Consider the following 19,445-nt stretch of genomic DNA (forward strand, 5'->3'; position numbering starts at 1 on the left):
TTACTCACCATGCAGATCTCAGTGGCCACCAGGTAACACAATCTGTTGAACCATCTGACATATGCCTCCAGGTTGGAGGTTTTCTTCTTCTGCTCGCTGAAGCACGGTGGCTGACGATGCACAAACAACAAGCAAACACAAGTGAGTGCGATGCCATCCATTGGGAATTCCTCTAATGCTAATTAGCTTCCTGTCTACAGGATGACCCCCAGCGCGGGTGCAAAATGACAAAGACAGCGGCAGGCTGAGGGCGGAAGCGAGACGATCAATAGCACGAGGAAGTCCATACAGCGCTACTGAGACAGCAAGAGAATGAGTGACACGTACATTAATACTATGTATTTGTCCACAGATTAAAGAGAACACCATGTACCGTCTTTATTAAATACAAACTTTGCTTTTATAGTTAGAATAATTGTATCTAAGTTTATCACAAAAACTGTGTTTCAATGAGTTCCCGGCGAGAGGACAAAAGCTGTCCTTAATCCTAACCAAGCAGAAGGCTTGTAAAACTCCACTGTGTAGGATGGGAAGCAACATGAAGATGTTCGTTTTTTTTTCATGTATTGTAATCAACAGAAATGTATTGTTTTGACCTGAGAACTACAAAGCGAAGAGGAAGCAGGACCCCGACTCCTGTTTTAATCAAAGGCGATGGCTGTTTACGGACCCCCGTACCTTAGAAAGAGCTGTTGCAATTAGGGCTGCAACAACTAATCGATTAAATCGATTATAAAAATAGTTGCCGATTAATTTAGTCATCCATTCGTTGGATCTAAGCTATGCGCATCTGCAGAGGCCAAATTTTTATTTTTTAAAATTTTTTTTTATAAACCTTTATTTATAAACTGCAACATGTACAAACAGCTGAGAAACAATAATCAAAATAAGTATGGTGCCGGTATGCTGTTTTTTTTTCAATGAAATACTGGAAAGGATAGAAATGTAGTTTTGTCTCTTGTATCCGATTATTAATCGATTAATCGAAGTAATAATCGACAGATTAATCGATTATCAAATGAATCGTTAGTTGCATCCCTAGTTGCCATGTAATCAGGGATAGTCCAAATAAAAGAGGAGGCGTACAATTTTTCGCCAGAGCGGGCTGGAGACTGTGCAAGAGTACAGCCCAGACGTCTCTCCTCAATTGAGCCAAATGTAATTCTGTCTCTGTTTAATTCCTTGCTTCTTGTCTTGTTTAATAGATGTCATCAGTGTTTGAACCTGACAATAGTGGTGATGTGCAAATCGATATTGAAATATTGATACCGCCGATACCAGATATGTATCCCCTGATATCGATTTTCAAATCAAAGTATCAATAATTTTGGGACAAGTGGGGGATAAGACTAAGAGACAACAACAACAAAAACAACAAACGCAACAATAACAACAACAGAACAGCACCAGTGAATAGGATATGTACAAATATGATGGCAAAAGTGATAGCAAAGAAGCGGTTAGTGAGATAAATATTAACAACACAGAAATGACAATGAGCATTATTACGCTACAAATGGAGCAATACAAGAAATAGCACTGTTGATAATGAATAATAACAATAATTTACCTCTATCATCAACAATACTATTGTTTCAAATGCAATAATGCATATGTGTAATGATAACTTGAAATAGAAAAGAAAGCAGATACATGAAGAGGAAGAAAGAGTAGCAAACTGTATTAACCTTGTAGATTGTTATAGTATAAATAGGTTAAGCTTTGTCAGTGTGCCATGTGTAACCCAGTTTCCCTTAGGGGAACAACGTTCATTTATGTTTGATGAAACGTGATAATTCTGATACTTTAGTTCATGGGTGTCCAAAGTGTGGCCAGAGGGCCATATGCGCCCGCAACTCAAGTAGGTACACAACATTTTGACGGGGGGGGGGGGGGGGGGCGACGACGATGGTGAAAATGTCAGAAAAAAAGAGAAAAAAGATTTGATGAGGGGAAAAAAAGCTGAACATTAAATACAAAAAGTATGGGAGGACATTTTGATGTTTTTATTTTGTAAAAAAAAAAAAAAAAGCTTCAAATTGACATCATATATAAAAACTTAGTTGTTGTTACCAATATGTCAGCCATTTCTCATCACATTATGTATTTTCGATCTTTTTTTTTTTTTTTTTTTTACATTTGTACGGTTGCTTTTTTCTGTAGCGGGCCAACAAAACTGGAGCTTTGGACACCCCTGTAAAAACAAATGCTAATACACTTTGTCACCTATAACACAAAGTTTTGTCTTTAGATATATGTTATCTGTCTATATGTATTATGTGTCTGTTTGTCTGGGTGTTGAGGTGAGGTAGCGGGGAGTGTATATACAGTGTTTCCCACACATTCATTTATTTGTGGCGGCCCGCCACGAAAGAATTAAGGCCGCCACAAAAAAAAAAAAATCTTTTTTTTTTAAAATTTTTTTATTTTTTATTTTTTATTTTTTTGTGTAGCTCTTTGTTCAGTGGATCAGATGTTTGATGAAGCTTTGTGTCTATCCACCACCACTACTGTTTTCTGTTTATTTGTTACTGACTGTGGCAGGACACCTCTGCCTCTGTTTCACTTTATGTTGCTGGTAAATAATATGGTTGTAGTAGTAGGCTAAAGTTAAATTATTTAGTATGCACTAATTAAACGGGCAGAGCTTTAAGAGACATTTTAGCTTTTATATTTTTTGTAAGAACCACAATTAATAAATATATTTCAGTGAATAACTTATTGTTCAAATCTGTATATAAATATGTACATAAAGTGTTGTAATTATATTGTAAAATGGATGGATGGATGGACGTTTAAAACAAAACTGTTATTATTAATTAGTAAGTATACATTTTTTGAGCCTTTTTAGAGAAAATCATATCATTGTAGTAAATTATGCAAATTACTCGATGATGTCATGTGACCACGCCCATAGCCACGCCCCCACCGCCACAGGTATCTTGGCAGTTTATGGGAAACACTGATATATTTTCAAGTATTTCTTATATATACACTACCGTTCAAAAGTTTGGGGTCACATTGAAATGTCCTTATTTTTGAAGGAAAAGCACTGTACTTTTCAATGAAGATAACTTTCAACTAGTCTTAACTTGAAAGAAATACACTCTATACATTGCTAATGTGGTAAATGACTATTCTAGCTGCAAATGTCTGCTTTTTGGTGCAATATCTACATAGGTGTATAGAGGCCCATTTCCAGCAACTATCACTCCAGTGTTCTAATGGTACAATGTGTTTGCTCATTGGCTCAGAAGGCTAATTGATGATTAGAAAACCCTTGGGCAATCATGTTCACACGTCTGAAAACAGTTTAGCTCGTTACAGAAGCTACAAAACTGACCTTTCTTTGAGCAGATTGAGTTTCTGGAGCATCACATTTGTGGGGTCAATTAAACGCTCAAAATGGCCAGAAAAAGAGAACTTTCATCTGAAACTCGACAGTCTATTCTTGTTCTTAGAAACGAAGGCTATTCCACAAAATTGTTTGGGTGACCCCAAACTTTTAAACGGTAGTGTACTTGCATTATAGTGCAGGTAGTTTTAATTAATAGCAACACCTTGTGAAAATATACCTTGGTTCCATCCAGGGGGTCTTTCTGGACAAACGCTTGGACAAACTCCTCTGGCCCGATGTAACTCAAATGTTCCTGGAAAACACAAATAGTCCCGTTAATAATTATTTCATTTCAGTAATGGGAGCCAATCAATAGGGAAAAGTAACAACTCATTGACGTGACCCGCTGGATTTACGCTTCCTCAGAGGCGGCGCCAAAATGTGTCCGTTAAAGCAGTGGTCCCCAACCACCGGGCCGCGGACCGGTACCGATTGGTACCGGGCCACACAAGAAATTTAAAAAAAAAAAAAAAAAATTTAAAAAAAAAATTAAAAAAAAAAAAGTTTTAATGAAATCAACATAAAAAACACAATATATACATTATATATCAATATAGATCAATACAGTCTGCAGGGATACAGTCCGTAAGCACACATGATTGTATTTATTTATGTAAAAAAATAAAAAAATAAAAAAAAATAAAAAAAATAAAATAAAATAAAAATTTAAATACCCCCCCCACCGGTCCATGGGACACATTTTCATGCGTTGACCGGTCCGCAGCTACAAAAAGGTTGGGGACCACTGCGTTAAAGTAATATTGTCAGTATAACACACCAGGGAAAGTGAAGTCACTCCTTTGACCCGTCATCATTAATTAAAGCTATGCAATGCACACACATCATCAGGTTAGGCGTCGTTATCTCAAGGAAAAGAATGCAAGTCAATGAAATGTCCTCTGATGCAAGTGTGAGCTTGTGTGTGTGTGTGTGCTTGTGTGTGTGTGTGTGTGTGCTTGTGTGTGTGTGCTGTCACATCTAATACACTCACAGCAGTTTTATCCCCGTAGTTTGATGCCCCAGGCGCATGCCTGACTTGTGGGGTGATGTCATCCCTCAGACAAGCGTACACACACGCTTACTCCAGCACTAATACAAACACAGCAGCCCACACCACATACCACATAACACACACACACACACACACTAAATCAGGGGTCACCAACGCGGTGCCCGCGGGCACCAGGTAGCCCGTAAGGACCAGATGAGTAGCCCGCTGGCCTGTTCTAAAAATAGCTCAAATAGCAGCACTTACCAGTGAGCTGCCTCTATTTTTTAAATTGTATTTATTTACTAGCAAGCTGGTCTCGCTTTGCCCGACATTTTTGATTCTAAGAGAGACAAAACTCAAATAGAATTTGAAAACCCAAGAAAATATTTTAAAGACTTGGTCTTCACTTGTTTGAATAAATTCTTCTTTTTTTTTTTTTACTTTGCTTCTTATAACTTTCAGAAAGACAATTTTAGAGAAAAAATACAACCTTAAAATTGATTTTAGGATTTTTAAACACATATACCTTTTTACCTTTTAAATTCCTTCCTCTTCTTTCCTGACAATTGAAATCAATGTTCAAGTAAATTAATTGTTTTTCTTGTAAAGAATAATAAATACATTTTAATTTAATTCTTCATTTTAGCTTCCGTTTTGTCGACGAAGAATATTTGTGAAATATTTCTTCAAACTTATTATGATTAAAATTCAAAAAAATTATTCTGGCAAATCTAGAAAATCTGTAGAATCAAATTTAAATCTTATTTCAAAGTCTTTTGAATTTCTTTAAAAATTTTTGTTCTCAAAAATCTAAAAGAAATAATGATTTGTCTTTGTTAGAAATATAGCTTGGTCCAATTTGTTATATATTCTAACAAAGTGCAGATCGGATTTTAACCTATTTAAAACATGTCATCAAAATTCTAAAATTAATCTTAATCAGGAAAAATTACTAATGATGTTCCATAAATTCTTTTTAAAATTTTTTCCAAAAGATTCGAATTAGCTAGTTTTTCTCTTCTTTTTTTCGGTTGAATTTAGAATTTTAAAGAGTCGAAATTGAAGATAAACTATGTTTCAAAATTTAATTGTCATTTTTTTTCGTGTTTTCTCCTCTTTTAAACCGTCCAATTAAGTGTAAATATCATTAATTATTAATAATAACATAGAGTTAAAGGTAAATTGAGCAAATTGGCTATTTCTGGCAATTTATTTAAGTGTGTATCAAACTGGTAGCCCTTCGCATTAATCACTACCCAAGAAGTAGCTCTTGGTTTCAAAAAGGTTGGTGACCCCTGCACTAAATGCACCAATCAATGGTAGCACTAACTCTTCCGGGACACTACAATATACACCCCCCGCTACCCCCTACCCTCCCTAACCCCGCCCACCTCAACCTCCTCATGCTCTCTCAGGGAGAGCATGTCCCAAATTCCAAGCTGCTGTTTTGAGGCATGTTAAAAAAAAAGAATGCACTTTGTGACTTCAATAACAAATACCGTATTTTTCGGACTATAAGTCGCAGTTTTTTTCATAGTTTGGCCGGGGGTGCGACTTATACTCAGGAGCGACTTATGTGTGAAATTATTAACACATTAGCGTAAAATATCCAATAATATTATTGGTCTCATTGACGTAAGAGACTAGACGTATATGATTTCATGGGATTTAGCGATTAGGAGTGACAGATTGTTTGGTAAACGTATAGCATGTTCTATATGTTATAGTTATTTGAATGACTCTTACCATAATATGTTACGTTAACATACCAGTTGGTTATTTATGCCTCATATAACGTACACTTATTCAGCCTGTTGTTCACTATTCTTTAGACCAGGAGTCACCAACCTTTTTGAAACCAAGAGCTACTTCTTGGGTAGTGATTAATGCGAAGGGCTACCAGTTTGATACACACTTAAATAAATTGCCAGAAATAGCCAATTTTGCTTAATTTACCTTTAACTCTGTTATTATTAATAATTAATGATATTTACAGTTAATTGAACAGTTTAAAAGAGGAGAAAACACGAAAAAAAAAAACGACAATTGAATTTGGAAATATAGTTTATCTTCAATTTCGACTGTTTAAAATTCAAAATTCAACCGAAAAAAAGAAGAGAAAAACTAGCTAATTAGAATCTTTTTGAAAAAATTAAAAAAAATAATTTATGGAACATCATTAGTAATTTTTCCTGATTAAGATTAATTTTAGAATTTTGATGACGTGTTTTAAATAGGTTAAAATCCAATCTACACTTTGTTAGAATATATAACAAATTGGACCAAGCTATATTTCTAACAAAGACAAATCATTATTTCTTCTAGATTTTCCAGAACAAAAATTAAATCAGATTTAAATTTGATTCTACAGATTTTCTAGATTTGCCAGAATAATTGTTTTGAATTTGAACCATAATAGGTTTGAAGAAATATTTCACAAATATTCTTCGTCAAAAAAACAGAAGCTAAAATGAAGAATTAAATTAAAATGTATGTATTATTCTTTACAATAAAAAAAAAAAAAATTACTTGAACATTGATTTAAATTGTCAGGAAAGAAGAGGAAGGAATTTAAAAGGTAAAAAGGTATATGTGTTTAAAAATCCTAAAATAATTTTTAAAGTGGTATTTTTCTCTAAAATTGTCTTTCTGAAAGTTATAAGAAGCAAAATAAAAAAAATAATGAATTTATTTAAACAAGTGAAGACCAAGTCTTTCAAATATTTTCTTGGATTTTCAAATTCTATTTGAGTTTTGTCTCTCTTAGAATTAAAAATTGCTAGTAAATAAATACAATTTAAAAAATAGAGGCAGCTCACTGGTAAGTGCTGCTATTTGAGCTATTTTTAGAACAGGCCAGCGGGCTACTCATCTGGTACTTACGGGCTACCTGGTGCCCGCGGGCACCGCGTTGGTGACCCCTGCTTTAGACATTTGAAATTGCCTTTCAAATGTCTATTCTTGGTGTTGGCTTTTATCAAATACATTTCCCCCCAAAAAATGCGACTTATACTCCAGTGCGACTCAAATATGTTTTTTTTTCTTCTTTATTATGCATTTTCGACAGGTGCGACTTATACTCCGAAAAATACGGTAAGGCAGTGCCATGTTGGCATTTTTTTCCATAACTTGAGTTGATTTATTTTGGAAAACCTTTTTACATTTTTTAATGCATCCAGCAGGGGCATCACAACAAAATTAGGCCTAATAATGTGTTAATTCCACGACTGTATATATCAATATCGGTTGATATCGGAATCGGTAATTAAGAGTTGGGCAATATCGGAATATCGGATATATCGGCAAAAAAGCCATTATCGGACATCTCTATAAATTACTGTAAATGGAAAAAAGGTACCACAATTCCATCCATCCATTTTCTACCGCTTGTCCCTTTCGGGGTGGCAGGGTGGTGCTGGAGTCTATCGCAGCTGCATTCGGGCGGAAGGCGGGCTACACCCTGGACAAGTCGCCACCTCGTCGCAGGGTACCACAATTGTTTACACTAGTAAAAAAAAAAACACAACAACTGGCAACTCAGTTGCCAGAATTAAAAAAAACAGTGATACCATTTTTTAAATTTACAGTAATATGTAAAAAAACAGAACATTTCTGCCGACTACGCTGCCGGTTTTCCCCCGTAAAATAACGGCAGTGCTTATTTTTCCATTTTTTGTAATTTGTTGTAAAATTCACTGTATATTTTACAGTTAATTTCTGATGAGCTGGCACTTCTTTTTCTGTAAAAATACAGATTTTTTTACGTCAAAAAATGTATGCAATAATCAAATGCGTAAGCAAATTAATCTATTGTTCGCGAATACAAGCGGCCCTCTGATGGCAGCCACAACTGCGATGTGGCCCCTAATGAAAACACATTGGACAGCCCTGGGATAGGGGTTTCATTTGAGGTATTTGCCTTATATACAATTGCATGTAACTGGTTAATTTAAAGTTAAAAGTTCAAGTTAAAGTACCAATGATTGTCACACACACACTAGGCAGTGTTTCCCACACATTCATTTATTTGTGGCGGCCCGCCACGAAAGAATTAAGGCCGTCACAAAAAATGTTTAAAATTTTGCCTCTGCCTCTGTTTCACTTTATGTTGCTGGTAAATAATATGGTTGTAGTAGTAGGCTAAAGTTAAATGATTTAGTATGCACTAATTAAAGGGGCAGAGCTTTAAGAGACATTTTAGCTTTTATATTTTTGTAAGATATATTTTTTGTAAGAACCACAATTAATAAATATATTTCAGTGAATAACTTATTGTTCAAATCTGTATATAAATATGTACATAAAGTGTTGTAATTATATTGTAAAATGGATGGATGGATGGACGTTTAAAACAAAACTGTTATTATTAATTAGTAAGTATACATTTTTTGAGCCTTTTTAGAGAAAATCATATCATTGTAGTCAATTATGCAAATGACTCGATGATGTCATGGTGACCACGCCCATAGCCACGCCCCCACCGCCACAGGTATCTTGGCAGTTTATGGGAAACACTGCTAGGTGTGGTGAAATTTGTCCTCTGCATTTGACCCATCCCCTTGCTCACCCCCTGGGAGGTGAGGGGAGCAGTGGGCAGCAGCGGTGCCGCGCCCGGGGAATAATTTTTGGTGATTCAACCCCCAATTCCAACATTTAATGCTGAGTGCCAAGCAGGGAGGTAATGGCTCCCATTTTTATAGTCTTTGGTATGACTCGGCCGGGGTTTGAACTCACGACCTACCGATCTCAGGGCGGACACTCTAACCCAGGGGTCACCAACCTTTTTGAAACCAAGAGCTACTTCTTGGGTAGTGATTAATGCGAAGGGCTACCAGTTTGATACACACTTAAATAAATTGCCAGAAATAGCCAATTTGCTCAATTTATCTTTAACTCTATGTTATTATTAATAATTAATGATATTTACACTTAATTAATCGGTTTAAAAGAGGAGAAAACACGAAAAAAATGACAATTAATTTTGAAACATAGTTTATCTTCAATTTCGACTCTTTTAAATTCTAAATTCAACCGAAAAAAAGAAGAGAAAAACTAGCTAATTCGAATCTTTTTGAAAAAATTAAAAAAATAATTTATGGAACATCATTAGTAATTTTTCCCGATTAAGATTAATTTTAGAATTGTGATGACATGTTTAAAATAGGTTAAAATCCAATCTAAACTTTGTTAGAATATATAACAAATTGGACCAAGCTATATTTCTAACAAAGACAAATCATTATTTCTTCTAGATTTTCCAGAACAAAAATTTTAAAAGAAATTCAAAAGACTTTGAAATAAGATTTAAATTTGATTCTACAGATTTTCTAGATTTGCCAGAGTAATTTTTTTGAATTTTAATCATAATAAGTTTGAAGAAATATTTCACAAATATTATTCGTCGAAAAAACAGAAGCTAAAATGAAGAATTAAATTAAAATTTACTTATTATTCTTTACAATAAAAACAATACATTTACCTGAACATTGATTTAAATTGTCAGGAAAGAAGAGGAAGGAATTTAAAAGGTAAAAAGGTATATGTGTTTAAAAATCCTAAAATCATTTTTAAGGTTGTATTTTTTCTCTAAAATTGTCTTTCTGAAAGTTATAAGAAGCAAAGTAAAAAAAATTAATGAATTTATTTAAAATAGTGAAGACCAAGTCTTTAAAATATTTTCTTGGATTTTCAAATTCTATTTGAGTTTTGTCTCTCTTAGAATTAAAAATGTCGGGCAAAGCGAGACCAGCTTGCTAGTAAATAAATACAATTTAAAAAATAGAGGCAGCTCACTGGTAAGTGCTGCTATTTGAGCTATTTTTAGAACAGGCCAGCGGGCTACTCATCTGGTCCTTACGGGCTACCTGGTGCCCGCGGGCACCGCGTTGGTGACCCCTGCTCTAACCACTAGGCCACTGAGTAGGTCAATAAAAAAATGTATAAATATTTTTGCGTTTGTCATTGGACCATCTAAATATTTTACTTTATAATTGTGTTTTTCAGATATATACATATATATATATTTTTTAACATATATGAATATTTTTGGTATGGCTGCTACATGGAAGAGAACTGAACTGAACTGAAATCAATTGCGCAACAATACTTCATGTATTGCATCACCAGGCCTGCACGTGTGATGTTATCGCACTGCTCGACCAACCTTGGCCGCCTTCTCTCCAATCTTCCGCCGACCGTTTCTCCTCATCTATCCTCGTTATCGTCTCCATTTCCTGACCCCCCCCCCCCCGTCCAACCCTGCCCCCCCCCCCCCCCCCCCCCCCCCGCTTACCAGCTCGACATGGGTGAGCTGCTGTGCCAGTGTGTAAGGGTCGTTGCAGATGGAGAGCATGTCCTTCTGGATGGGCGGAGACTTGGTCTTGAAGGCCACGAGCTTGTCGGAGATGGAGGAGGCGTTGAGGGAGACCTTGACGATGCTTTCCTCCCCCTGAGTCATCAAGGCCAGCCTCTGGCTCAGTTTCTGCAACACCTGGTTTAGGGTCTTCCAGTAGGCCTGCATATAGACGACAAATGGAAGTCAGTAAGTCTTAATTAGGGTCAATCAATAATTAATCAGTACTTTGTAGATCAGGGGTCACCAGTTTGATACACACTTAAATAAATTGCCAGAAATAGCCAATTTGCTCAATTTACCTTTAACTCTATGTTATTATTAATAATTAATTATATTTACACTTAATTGAACGGTTTAAAAGAGGAGAAAACACGAAAAAAATGACAATTACATTTTGAAACATAGTTTATCTTCAATTTCGACTCTTTAAAATTCAAAATTCAACCGAAAAAATGAAGAGAAAAACTAGCTAATTCGAATCTTTTTGAAAAATTAAAAAAAAAATCATTGGTAATTTTTCCTGATTAAGATTAATTTCAGAATTGTGATGACACGTTTTAAATAGGTTAAAATCCAATCTACACTTTGTTAGAATATATAACAAATTGGACCAAGCTATATTTCTAACAAAGACAAATCATTATATCTTCTAGATTTTCCAGAACAAAAATTTTAAAAGAAATTCAAAAGACTTTGAAATAAGATTTAAATTTGATTCTACAGATTTTCTAGATTTGCCAGAATAATTTTTTTGAATTTTAATCATAATAAGTTTGAAGAAATATTTCACAAATATTCTTCGTCGACAAAACGGAAGCTAAAATGAAGAATTAAATTAAAATGTATTTATTATTCTTTACAATAAAAACAATTAATTTACTTGAACATTGATTCCAATTGTCAGGAAAGAAGAGGAAGGAATTTAAAAGGTAAAAAGGTATATGTGTTTAAAAATCATAAAATCATTTTTAAGGTTGTATTTTTTCTCTAAAATTGTCTTTCTAAAAGTTATAAGAAGCAAAGTAAAAAAATTAATGAATTTATTTAAACAAGTGAAGACCAAGTCTTTAAAATATTTTCTTGGATTTTCAAATTCTATTTGAGTTTTGTCTCTCTTAGAATTAAAAATGTCGGGCAAAGCGAGACCAGCTTGCTAGTAAATAAATACAATTTAAAAAATAGAGGCAGCTGACTGGTAAGTGCTGCTATTTGAGCTATTTTTAGAACAGGCCAGCGGGCTACTCATCTGGTCCTTACGGGCTACCTGGTGCCCGCGGGCACCGCGTTGGTGACCCCTGTTGTAGATCTACACCAGGGGTGTCCAAAGTGCGGCCCGCAGCTAATTGTTTACCGGCCCGCCACACATTCTGGAAATGCTATTGCAAACATTTTGAAATAATTTAAAAAAGTGGAATGAGGTGAAATCTCACGAGAGAAAGTTGCAATGTTGATACAAAGCTGCCATGCAGGCTGGTTTTTTTCTTTTGTCTTTATTTTTCTTTTTTTGCTATTGTTCCCCCCAAAAAAAAAAGTTTTTCAAAAATGAATGTTAAAATGAATTATTGGCCCATTCAAGGCTCCAATTACTTGAAATATTTCACTTTAAAATGTTTTTGTGGAAAATATTGCATATGTGGTTGCGGTATAAAAACAACGTTTTCTTTGACAAAAGAGCATAAAACAACCAAAATAATAGTTCAAACGTAAAATCGACAGATATATCTGAGGTTGATCTCGTAACTTAAGTCATACTTGCCAACCCTCCCGTTTTTACCGGGAGACTCCCGGTATTCAGCGCCTCTCCCGATAACCTCCCGGCAGAAATTTTCTCCCGACAAACTCCCGGTATTCAGCCGGAGCTGGAGGCCACGCCCCCTCCAGCTCAATGCGGACCTGAGTGGGGACAGCCTGTTCTCACGTCCGCTTTCCCACAATATAAACAGCTTGCCTGCCCAATGACGTCATAACATCTACGGCTTTTAGAGAGTAGAGTGCACAACTGCGTACACAACAAGGAGACGAAGAAGAAGTTACACTCAGACATGGCGACGCCGTCGACGAGCAAGATGAAGAAATACGCTTGCAAGTTCCAAAACGAATGGAAACAAGAATTTCAGTTCATCCAGGACAGTTCGAAGGGGAAGGGGTATGTAATTATGTTGCCTGTACATTTTGTAGAACAGACTTCTCCATTGAACACGGTGGCCGAAATGATATACTCATTCATGAACGGAGAAGTTAAACAGGACAATGCTGCCATCTACTGGATAGCCTTCGGAACACTGAAATTCAAGTATTTATTTTATTTATATGTATAATAAAATAAATATATACATATATATATAGCTAGAACTCACTGAAAGTCAAGTATTTCATACACACACATATATATATATATATATATATATATATATATATATATATATATATATATATATATATATATATATATATATATATATATATATATATATATATATATATATATATATATATATATATATATATAAAATACTTGAGTTGGTGAATTCTAGCTGTAAATATACTCTCCTCTTAACCACGCCCCAACCACGCCCCCCCCCGGACCACGCCCCCCCCCCCCCCCCACCTCCCGATATCGGAGGTCTCAAGGTTGGCAAGTATGTTTTCACTGTGACTGATTACTCAAAAATAATAATAAATTTAAATCAATGGTGTCCTGCATTATTGATCTTTTGAGGAATCCAATGACTTCACATCAAACATTGCTTTCTGAATGTTTTGGGCTGTGGGGGAAATACTGCATATTTCAGTTTTATTATAAAAAACTAAGTTGTCTTTGACAGAAAAGGCATAAAACCTTTTTTTTATTTATTTTTTTTACTTTATATCAACCTGAAGTTGATATAGAGATTTACTGTAAGCGTTACATTAAAAATTAAAATAATAATTTGACTTATTTTTAACATGTTAATGAAGGAGACTTATGGTCCCCGGGAGCCCTAAATGTAGAAACAAAACAAAAAAATCCATATATTTTGTTAATGTTTTGAAAAAGTGGAAAAAGTTTGGACCCCCCTGATCTACACCAAGGACGCTGAAATAAAAAAAGCATAGAATCCAGGCTTGTACCCTAATAATAATTAACAGCCGCGGTACTAAAGAATTAAAAACGGTGCTATATTGCCTTTGAAAAATACCGGCACTTTCTTTTTCACCTGAATGCTGCCGTGCGGCGGTGAAGTTGCATGTTGAGTGTGTCAACACGCACACACAGAGCGCATTCATGCAGAAACAGAATGGAGAGGAAGAATGGCCAAAACGTCCATTCTACTGGTTAATAAAGAGGGTGCGTGAAACGCAACATGGAGGTATTTTAGCTTCAAAATAGAGATGTCCGATAATATCGGACTGCCGATATCATCGGCCGATAAATGCTTTAAAATGTGATATCGGAAATGATCGGTATCGGTTTCAAAAAGTTAAATGTATGACTTTTTAAAACGCCGCTGTGTACACGGACGTAGGGAGAAGTACAGAGCGCCAATAAACCTTTGCGTGCCGGCCCAATAACATAATATCTACGGCTTTTCACACACACACAAGTGAATGCAAAGCATACTTGGTCAACAGCCATACAGGTCACACTGAGGGTGGACGTATAAACAACTTTAACACTGTTACAAATATGCGCCACACTGTGAAGCCACACCAAACAAGAATGACAAACACATTTCGGGAGAACATCCGCACCGTAACACAACATAAACACAACAGCACAAATACCCAGAACCCCTTGCAGCACTAACTCTTACAGGACGCTACAATATACACCCCGCTACCCCCTACCCCGCCCACCTCAACCTCCTCATGCTCTCTCAGGGAGAGCATGTTCCAAATTCCAAGCTGCTGTTTTGAGGCATGTTAAAAAAAATAATGCACTTTGTGACTTCAATAATAAATATGGCAGTGCCATGTTGGCTTTTTTTTCCATAACTTGATTTATTTTGGAAAACCTTGTTACATTGTTTAATGCAGTGGTTCTCAAATGGGGGTACACGTAACCCCGGGGGTACTTGAAGGTATGCCATGGGGTACGTGAGATTTTATTTAAATATTCTAAAAATAGCAACAATTCAAAAAACCTTTATAAATATAAATAAGAACCTATCTTTTTTTTCTCCAAATTATTCAAGAAATACCACAACAAATGAGCATTGTTTTGCACTGTTATACAACTTAATAAATCAGAAACTGATGACATAGTGCTGTATTTTACTTCTTTATCTCTTTTTTTTCCAACCAAAAATGCTTTGCTCTGATTAGGGGGTACTTGAATTAAAAACATTTTCACAGGGGGTACGTCACTGAAAAAAAGGTTGAGAACCACTGCTTTAATGCATCCAGCGGGGCATCACAACAAAATTAGGCATAATAATGTGTTAATTCCACGACTGTATATATCGGTATCGCTTGATATCGGAATCGGTAATTAAGAGTTGGACAATATCGGAATATCGGATATCGGCAAAAAAGCCATTATCGGACATCTCGGGGCGCCATCAGCGTTCCTGTTCTGTTACCCTGTACAATGTTTGTCTAATCTTGGGTTTGTGCTGAAAATGACATTTCGTTGTACTTTTGCAATGACAAAAAAGAGCCTTCCTTCCCTCCTTCCTTCCTTCCTTCCTTCCTTCCTTCCTTAAACACGGAAGCGCAGCCCTGCAAGCAGTACATTAAAACATGCCTCGCCAAATGTGGCAATTCAGTGTTAATGCCTTTGCTTCAAACTTAAGTAAACATTTAGATAAACACTCAGCAGTGCACAAACAGTAGGTGTGGTGCCCAGGGAACCAGGGACCACCAAGCCGGACAGCGACAGGAACCCCAGAGCCCGGACCAAAAATACAAAAACAAATCTGTCTGGAGCCGCATCAAATTAGAAGCCATATTACATACAGATAGTGTGTCATGAGATATACATTGAATTGAGATGACTTAAAGGACACTAAATGAGCTCAAATATAGCTACAAATGAGGCATAATGATGCAATATGTACATATAGCTAGCCTAAATAGCATGTTAGCATCGATTAGCTTGCAGTCATGCAGTGACCAAATATGTCTGATTAGCACTCCACACAAGTCAATAACATCAACACAACTCACCTTTGTGTATTCACGCACAACGTTAAAAGTTTGGTGGACAAAATGAGACAGAAAAAGAAGTGGCATAAAACACGTCCTAGAAAGTCGGAGAAAGTTAAACATGTAAACAAACTAAAGGTGAGTTCAAGGACCGCCAAAATTAGTAGGACAAAACGGTGCTCGCCAAATACTCGAATCAGTGAAGCATGTTTAATATAAACAGTGTGATTTATAACAATTAGTGTCATGTTTGTCCTCCTACAGCAGGGGTCGGCAACCCGCGGCTCTAGAGCCGCATGCGGCTCTTTAGCGCCGCCCTAGTGGCTCTCTGGAGCTTTTTCAAAAATGTATGAAAAATGGAAAAAGATGAGGGGAAAAAATATATTTTTTGTTTTAATATGGTTTTCCGTAGGAGGACAAACATGACACAAACCTCCCTAATTGTTATAAATCACACTGTTTATTTTAAACATGCTTCACTGATTCGAGTATTTGGCGAGAGCCGTTTTGTCCTACTAATTTTGGCGGTCCTTGAACTCACCGTAGTTTGTTTACATGTATAACTATCTCCGACTTTCTAGGACGTGTTTTATGCCACTTCTTTTTCTGTCTCATTTTGTCCACCAAACTTTTAAGGTTGTGCATGAAAGGTGAGTTTTGTTGATGTTATTGACTTGTGTGGCGTGCTAATCAGACATATTTGGTCACTGCATGACTGCAAGCTAACCGATGATAACATGCTATTTAGGCTAGCTATATGTACATATTGCATCATTATGCCTCATTAGTAGCTATATTTGAGCTCATTTAGTTTCCTTTAAGTCCTCTTAATTCAATGTATATCTCATGACACATACACTATCTGTATGTAATATGGCTTCTAATTTTTTGCGGCTCCAGACAGATTTGTTTTTGTATTTTTGGTCCAATATGGCTCTTTCAACATTTTGGGTTGCCGACCCCTGTCCTACAGAAACCTTATTAAAACAAAAACTTTTTTTTTTCCCCTCATCTTTTTCCATTTTTCATAAATTTTTGAAAAAGCTTCAGAGAGCCACTAGGGCGGCGCTAAAGAGCCGCATGCGGCTCTATAGCCGCGGGTGGCCGACCCCTGGTCTAGTTTCTTACGTGAATGAGCTAAATAATATTATTTGATATTTTACGCTAATGTGTTAATAATTTCACACATAAGTCGCTCCTGAGTATAAGTCGCACCCCCGGCCAAACTATAAAAAAAAACTGCAAGTTATAGTCCGAAAAATACGGTAAACAAACAGCTTGGGCCTTAAGAGTTTAAAGGCCTACTGAAAGCCACTACTACCGACCACGCAGTCTGATAGTTTATATATCAATGATGAAATCTTAACATTGCAACACATGCCAATACGGCCGGGTTAACTTATAAAGTGACATTTTAAATTTCCCGGGAAATATTCTGCTGAAAACGTCTCGGTATGATGACGTTTGCGCGTGACGTCACGGATTGTGCGGACATATTGGGACACCATCGTGGCCAGCTATTAAGTCGTCTGTTTTCATCGCAAAATTCCACAGTATTCTGGACATCTGTGTTGGTGAATCTTTTGCAATTTGTTTAATGAACAATGGAGACAGCAAAGAAGAAAGCTGTAGGTGGGAAGCGGTGTATTAGCGGCTGGCTGCAGCAACACAACCAGGAGGACTTTGAGTTGGATAGCAGATGCGCTACCGTGAGTACGCAGCTTTATTTGATCGCTTGCCCGTACGTGCGTGCCGCTATGTGCATGTCACGTACGTAACTTTGGGGAAATATATGTGCTGTATGAACTTTACGGAGGTGAACGGTACTTTGGGCTGTGGGATTGAGTGTGTTGTGCGGGTGTTTGATTTGTATTGGCGGGTTATATGGACGGGAGGGGGGAGGTGTTTGTTATGCGGGATTAATTTGTGGCATATTAAATATAAGCCTGGTTGTGTTGTGGCTAATAGAGTATATATATGTCTTGTGTTTATTTACTGTTTTAGTTATTCCCAGCTGAATATCAGGTCCCACCCGCCTCTCACAGCATCTTCCCTATCTGAATCGCTTCCACTGCCCTCTAGTCCTTCACTCTCACTTTCCTCATCCACAAATCTTTCATCCTCGCTCAAATTAATGGGGTAATCGTCGCTTTCTCGGTCCGAATCGCTCTCGCTGCTGGTGGCCATGATTGTAAACAATGTGCAGATGTGAGGAGCTCCACAACCTGTGACGTCACGCTACTTCCGCTACAGGCAAGGCTTTTTTTTATCAGCGACCAAAAGTTGCGAACTTTATCGTCAATGTTCTCTACTAAATGCTTTCAGCAAAAATATGGCAATATCGCGAAATGATCAAGTATGACACATAGAATGGATCTGCTATCCCCGTTTAAATAAGAACATTTCATTTCAGTAGGCCTTTAAGAGAACACACTTAACAAAAAAATACTTGTCACAATTACATGTTAAAACGGATCAGAGGAAATGTTGGCTTTGATTGGCTTTCCTGACTGTCAATCACATATTTGTCATATTTTTCATGTTTTCTAAAAAATAAAAAAAAACATTTGTAAAGGTAGTTTGTGTAATATCCATCCATCTGTCCATTTTCTACCGCTACCCCCTCTCGGGGGCATGGGGGGGATTGACTTTAATTTGATAATAGTATGACTTTTTCCTTACGTATATTTTCCTTGTGGGCAGCACGGTGGCAGAGGGGTTAGTGCGTCTGCCTCACAATATGAAGGTCCTGAGTAGTCGTGAGTTCAATCCCGGCCTCGGGATCTTTCTGTGTGGAGTTTGCATGTTCTCACCGTGACTGCGTGGGTTCCCTCCGGGTACTCCGGCTTCCTCCACCTCCAAAGACATGCACCTGGGGATAAGTTGATTGGCAACACTAAATTGGCCCTAGTGTGTGAATGTGAGTGTGAATGTTGTCTGTCTATCTGTGTTGGCCCTGTGATGAGGTGGCGACTTGTCCAGGGTGTACCCCGCCTTCCGCCCGATTGTAGCTGAGATAGGCTCCAGCCCCCCCCGCGACCCCAAAGGGAATAAGCGGTAGAAAATGGATGGATGGATGGATGGATATTTTCCTTGTGGCTCCGATGCTCCTTTGAACATCTACTATATGCTGTGTCGTAAAACCCAAAGTCTGGGTAACGGTAAAGGCCTACTGAAAGCCACTACTAGCGACCACGCAGTCTGATAGTTTATATATCAATGATGACATCTTAACATTGCAACACATGCCAATACGGCCGGGTTAACTTATAAAGTGACATTTAAAATTTCCCGGGAAATATCCGGCTGAAACGTCGCGGTATGATGACGTATGCGCGTGACGAAGTCAGAGTAACGGAAGTTATGGTACCCGTAGAATCCTATACAAAAAGCTCCGTTTTCATTTCATAATCCCACAGTATTCTGGACATCTTTTGCAATTTGTTTAATGAACAATGAAGGCTGCAAAGAAGACAGTTGTAGGTGGGATCGGTGTATTAGCAGCGGACTACAGCAACACAACCAGGAGGACTTTGTTGGAGCGCTAGCCGCACTAGCCACGCTAGCCGCCGACC

The 19,445-nt window shown here is 37.0% G+C and overlaps 1 protein-coding gene across 2 annotated transcripts in view; it reads right to left on the minus strand.

The window, feature by feature from the left end:
- The window catches only part of LOC133649119 (ras-GEF domain-containing family member 1C-like), a 107,944-nt gene that overhangs the window by 12,166 nt on the left and 76,333 nt on the right, over positions 1-19,445 (minus strand). For both annotated transcript variants that reach the window (XM_062045922.1, XM_062045921.1), the window contains exons 5-7: positions 10,681-10,902; positions 3,576-3,650; positions 9-110 (exon numbers count right to left, since the gene is read on the minus strand). In XM_062045922.1, coding sequence (XP_061901906.1) covers positions 9-110; positions 3,576-3,650; positions 10,681-10,902 — 399 coding nt within the window. The remainder of the gene's footprint in view (positions 1-8; positions 111-3,575; positions 3,651-10,680; positions 10,903-19,445) is intronic.

This window comes from Entelurus aequoreus, linkage group LG04 (genome assembly GCF_033978785.1).
Source record: "Entelurus aequoreus isolate RoL-2023_Sb linkage group LG04, RoL_Eaeq_v1.1, whole genome shotgun sequence".
Taxonomy (NCBI): Eukaryota; Metazoa; Chordata; class Actinopteri; order Syngnathiformes; family Syngnathidae; genus Entelurus; species Entelurus aequoreus.